Below are 6,000 nucleotides of genomic sequence, written 5' to 3'. Positions count from 1 at the left end.
ACTGCCCTTAGGGTCTTGCTCAGACCGGTAGGCTTTGGATAGGTGATCAGTAACTGCCTGTGGTTGATTAAAGAGCCTTTCCTAACACTCCAGTCAAATTTTAAGGCCAGCCAGAGATCCATCCTTCAGCTATCTAACATCATGGGATATTTAGTAAGAAGGCCTTAACCCCCAACCATACTGTTCTTCTAAGATTTTAGGATAGGATGGGTCTCCAACATCTTACACTACATTTGGATTGCTTTCAGCAGAGTTCTGACCGGTTCCTTGAATCAGTCTTGGCTTTATGTCCAGGTGTAATATATTCTGAACAGTAACCCTGTAAATCAGACTCAAATCTTGCCCATAATGTACTTCCCAGAATCATACAAAAGGCAGAAATTTGGTAAGAATTTTCTCAATGATTCTATATCCAGTTGGTGTGAGCAAAGACCCCCAAATGCTGTTAAACTCCTTAGTGATGTGAACCAGATGGAAAATAAAACAAAAGAATTCACAACTCATGTTAGACTGAATTGAATGTCTTTAATTTCACACAATGAATAACATATGAATAGGATTAACTTTTTTTTTTTAATAGTTAAGTGCTCTATACTGTGCTAACCTGATCTGGTAGCGAAAAAGACTGAGCTTTCTTTTAGAAAAAATGTTTAAAACCCAACATCTAAGACCATGGAGGAGCATGACAGTAAAGCATGCCAGATGTATCTACGCCTCAAATAACAGCAAGTCCATGTTCATTTTAAATGTACAAAAATGCTTTATGAATAAAAACTGTTACAAAAAGAACATTTCAAACAATGTACAATTTTTCTTGCCTCTATATTCAATAAAATACAAATACATTTTTTTGTTCTAAAATATGTTTACATACAATCAAAGTAGAACATGCAAATTACACTTTAAAAAAGGCTTTTAAAAACCACTTATGAATACAAACTAAAAATTAGCCAGCACGACTTGTAAGACAATCTTGTGCCCCATTTTTTCTTTTGAAATATATATATACATATTTAACACATCATGTGCATTTATTATTTAAGAAATAGATTTTTTTTAAAAAAGGAAGAAAAAGAAAGACACCAACCTAAGCTGGAACTGCCTTTCTGTGTTGACCAGTGGCAGCTCTTTTCAATTTTCCCCCCTTTAGTGTTTATTATACCTGGGCAAGTGGGCAAGAGATATCCAGGAAGTTTCTTCCTTGGTTGATATGTGCTTCTAAGACTGTTCCCCAAGTGACTGAGTCCAAGAAGGGAGGCAGACTCATCAGTAGGGCAAACTCTCCAAGAAACAAGAGGCAGGGGGAGCCTGGTATTGTGGAAAGAAACTTTAAAAAACTCCAAGAAAATGCTACGGTATATTACAGTTCGAGTTTCTAGGCACTGTGATGACATTATCTGTAAGTTCTGGCATTTGGACCATTGTGATACTATAGGGTAGTGTTGAGAATAATGTCTATTTTTATCTACTTTTACATAATGTGAAGGACTGAAAATCCTGCAATGTAACACTTAAATGGCTTTTGTGGCATTTCGGCTTCTGCCACCCACCCCCCATCTCCATGCTACAGTTGGCATTTAAAGGCTTTGGAAATATATGTATAGACTTTAGACAGTTCCCAGGTAAATCTTCCTAGTGGTAGGGAAAAAATATTCTCCAAAAGCTCATTATCTGAATATTGTCGGGTAATAAGCTGTAGGAGTGGGATTTTCTACTTAAGTCCTAAAACCAAATCCTTTATGATCTCCATGTAGTACATCACCTTATACTATAATTCTCTCACCACTTGCTTATCATATTTATAGACCCAGCAATGCCCAGAACACAAACTCCGACTGCCGTCGGCCGTGGCCTCCCACTCCGGACAGCAGCCAAGTTAACAGGCTAACCCTGCCGGCCCTCAGTCACCTCGTCGGGGCTGTCAGTGGCTGTTGAGTCCCAGGCCTGCCAGGTCTCCAGTCAGCCCAGACACGCCCTCCTTTCCTTCGACCCGTCTTCCTCGGGCTGTAGCCGGAGCAGTGCTGTTAGAGGAAGTTAAACTCTGTTCCTCTCGTTTGAGATGAGGGGCTGAAAAGCAAGTGGCTCCCCAGCCACTTAGGAAGGTGGATCAGAGACCCATCATCACCTTCAGGGTGGTTTTTATACAGATTTCATTCTTTGCTCACCCCTAATCAGATTCCCTATAAGTGGGTTCATGCCTGCTTGCTGAAGGCAAGTATTCCAGGAAACAGAAAAGAAAACGAAGGAATCTCTCTTATTATGAAAGACTTTTGGATCTGTTTATGGAGCCTCATGCATCCCAAATGACATTTTCTCTAAATAAATATGCAGCCACAGAAGGCAGTGTTGGGTGGCTAGAGACCTTCACAACGCGGATCAGGAGAGCTGGGTTCTCATCCTTGTTCTGCAACCAACCAGAGGTGAAACGAGACTGGCCCAATGCTGAGTCTGGACAGGAGAGGAGAGGCTAATGCAAAGTGGGTAGTTAGAAAATGAGGAAATGGTCATACTAATAAGATGGGTTAGGTTAATGGAAAGCAAAAGAAAAAATAAAAGTAATGCGATACTGAGGGAGGAGCTTGATGGGAAAGAGGGGAAGCCCTGCAGGGGACTGGACTTGCTCCCACCTCCAAACAGCGGGTGAGCCTGTCTCAGTTTTGCTCCTCTGCAGTTTTTCAATCTATCCTTAGGATCATAAATGTAGAGGATTTGCATTTGACTCACATGACAACTGTAGAACTGAATTTATGTATAAGGTGCAAGTCTGCTGTATCTCTCCTGGAATACCTTTGGTTGGTTTGAAAATTCTAATGCATCCTAGAGTAATTTGAAATTTCTCACCTACTAGAGGTTAATGCCAATTAAGCTTGAGGTCCTTCCTTAAGAAGCTTAGAGAGTGCCAGCTTATTCCCCTCTGCAGGAAGACTTAATCTGCTCACAGATTTGGTTGGGGAAAGGGTACAACACTCTAAGGAAGAGGGGCAAAGGAAAGAATGAAATCAATTATTTTCAAAATCCAACAAGGGAGAAACCACTTTATGGTCTAATTGAAATGAAAATCGTTGCTCTTTCATAGCAATGGTGGGGTGAGCGGGGCTAATTTAAACCTTCCTCTTGAGTGACTTTGGAACCACTCAGACATGGCTTGGGAATGACAAATTGAAAGTGGTTGGTTTGATTTTGCTGTTCAACCTCTCTGAAATGCCAAAGGTCAACCTAGGTCACAAACTGAGTATCTATGATATAAGCTTTGAAGAACAGGAGAATGCACTCCTTTAAACTTACATATTGCTGGGATTAAGTGCAACTGACCTAGTGGCAGCACATGATGTGAAGTCTGTGGTGACAGTGCAGAACAGGATGACTCTGGGGGTAATCTCAACCAACTGGTGGTGCCATGACAGAGCACTGATGTTTGCAAGCATATTAACTTGGGATTTTAAAGTTTACTCCCATAGATAACCCATCCCTTATTCTCCTGTGTTCCCAACAAAAATCCTTCTTTCTCTAAGGAAATAATGTTGTGTTCTGAAGTAATAATATGATTTCCTGATGTTTGCAACTTCCTGTAAAGAAACTTATTTTGGAGGTAAACCAGATATTCTAATTCCCATTAGGAAATTTAATTCTGTCTCTCAGTGTCTCTCTTTTTATAATCTATCATACCAGGTATTTGATGTCTTAGGAAAGGTAAGGGGAGGAGTGAGGGAGGAAATTGAAAATACTTTGAAATTTCCACATCTGACTTTTAGAAAACATCTATGGCAATGGAATAACTTCATATTCATTCTGAGTTTCTTAACATGTTTTACTTGGGCTGTGGAGGTGGATAATAGAGATGGAATATCTGTCCACGCTAAACCAATGGCTAGAGTACAACTTGGATGAGAAATGTACAGTCGAAACTGACCATTTAAAAGACGATTTGTCACACACAGTTTGCATCCATGCAGACTGATAGATTTATAATTACATTATGTACAAAATGTTTCAGTTTATTAAGGCAACCACAACTTGGATACTTTGCCCAAGGTGGCGTGATACTATTGGAGTGGTGACACCCTTTGAGCATTTTCTTTCTTTTCTTTTTTTTTTTTTTTCCCAGATAAGAACACTTACTCCCATTTGCTTTTATGAAAAGAGACAATGTACTTCTATTGTCTTTTTGTTCCCTTTTTTCAATGACCTTTGATAGTTATTTGTATTAAAAAAATCCACATACCAAGGCATTGCTAGACACTTGTCTTTCTGGTGGGTCTGGGGTTTCAATTTTTGGTGATTTGTCAGCTATCCCATTTTCTATGGTGCATTAAAACCATTTTATTCTTCCTATTCTTTGCTGATATGTTTTAAGTATAAAAATAACCTGGTTGACAACCTGGGTCAACGTATCTTCGGCTGCTCTAAATCACTTATTTTTAAAAGGCTCTATTGATACTAAGTATTTGTTTCACAATGACTGAAATTCAAAGCCAAGTTCCTTGGGACAGCATGCCAAGGGTGAACATTACAACACAGGTAAGGTTTACATTATTTAGGTGTGTACCAAGTTAAAGAAGGCAGCAAGTAAGTTAATGAAAAGGTATATGGAAGTACAATGGGCAAAGAAAAAGTAGGAACAGATGATTCTAAAAATCAGTGTATGTGTGATAGAGGAGACACACAGAAGAATATGAACGCATGTCTAAGGTTGCCTATCACTACAATTCCACCCTCTGATGACATGAGTCCATCTGAGAAACTGTATTGTTAACGTAAAGATTCAGGTCACCTGAAGATGATGTTGGTGCCCCAAAGCCTAGCCGAGCTTGAAAAACCAAAAGAAATAAAAACCAATTAAATGGAAGTGGCTTACAACAAAGCCAGCTGAGAAATTTGCGGCTTTTCTCCCCTTGGAATGTTTCCTAATTGAGGGTGTTCCCCTTTCAATTTTCCTGGCCAGCAAATGCAACGGAATCAAGGGCGCACCTTGGATGCGGGAGGTCTGGCGGCTGTCGGAGAGCACCACCCTCTTTCTCCTCCTTGATGGGTCTTGTGCTGCCTGTCAAGGATCTAGCCATACTGAAGTGCCCCTTGGCTGGGAACTGCTGTAAAGCACAGACACACTTCTTTTGAAGACGTTCCCCTGCTTTGCTTTCCCAAGAGCTCCTGAAGGCTCAACCCCGTCATCTGGCCCGAGTCTGCCTGCCCAGCTTCGGGAGAGAAGGGCATTCGGACCCAGCCCCGGCTCACTGCACTTCCAACGCGTCAGTCTCCCCAGCCCCAGGTTCTGACGCCCAGGCCCACCCTAGGGAAGGACATCGCTCTCACTCCCTCGCGACTTCCTCTGCCTTTTGGCCTTCACCTCCTCTTCCTGGGGAAGGGGCTGCGGCGGGGGCGGCTGCTGCGTGGGCTGGGCCGCAGGCTGAGGTTTGTGTTTCCTCTTCCCGCCTCCTCTGGGGGTCTTGGGCAGAGGGGGCGGCGGGGGTGGCGGCGGCGGCGGCGGCGGCGGCGGGAGGGGCGGGGGCGGGGGCGGGGGCAGGGGAGGCGCCTCCCGGGCCATGTGGATGACCGCCTCGATGGTGGCCATGATGGTGTCTTGGCTGGCGGCCGGCTCCAAGACGAGCGGGCTCAGGCTCGGCTTCTGACCCCGTTTGCTGGGAAGGTCGATGCATTTTTCCAGCACCGGCATTTGGTCTCTGGAGTCCTCATCGAACTGCGTGGGCTGCTTCCGGGGACGCCCTCTCCTCTTCTTGACGAAGTTGTTGCCTGTCTTTGATTGTCTCTGCAGCCGCTTGGCCTTCAGGATCTTGTTCACGTGGTCCAGGTTCTTCTTGGTGGACAGAATCTTGGTGTAGTTGCACATCTTCCGCACCTCGCACTGGATGGCTTCGATCTCCCGCCGCTTGAATCGCTTCTTCAGCGAGGAGCTGGCTGCGGGAAGGGAAGAGAGAAGAAATCGATTACAGGATGCCAGACTGCCTCAAACCTAGTCTTTTCAGTGACAGCTGGCATTATATT

At 43.4% G+C, this 6,000-nt stretch overlaps 1 protein-coding gene across 3 annotated transcripts in view; it reads right to left on the bottom strand.

Annotated features, from left to right (window-relative positions):
- Nucleotides 1–505: 505 nt before the first annotated feature.
- Nucleotides 506–6,000, bottom strand: part of SETBP1 (SET binding protein 1) — a 375,953-nt gene continuing 370,458 nt past the window's right edge. For all 3 annotated transcript variants that reach the window (XM_082640458.1, XM_082640460.1, XM_082640459.1), the window contains one exon: nt 506–5,913. In XM_082640458.1, the coding sequence (XP_082496584.1) occupies nt 5,288–5,913 (626 nt within the window). In that variant the 3' untranslated portion in view covers nt 506–5,287. The remainder of the gene's footprint in view (nt 5,914–6,000) is intronic.

The sequence above is a fragment of the Mesoplodon mirus genome (genome assembly GCF_964341445.2).
Source record: "Mesoplodon mirus genome assembly, chromosome: 13".
Lineage (NCBI taxonomy): Eukaryota > Metazoa > Chordata > Mammalia > Artiodactyla > Ziphiidae > Mesoplodon > Mesoplodon mirus.
The sequence above is the reverse complement of the archived record's forward strand: the minus strand, read 5'-3'. Positions and strand labels throughout refer to the sequence as shown.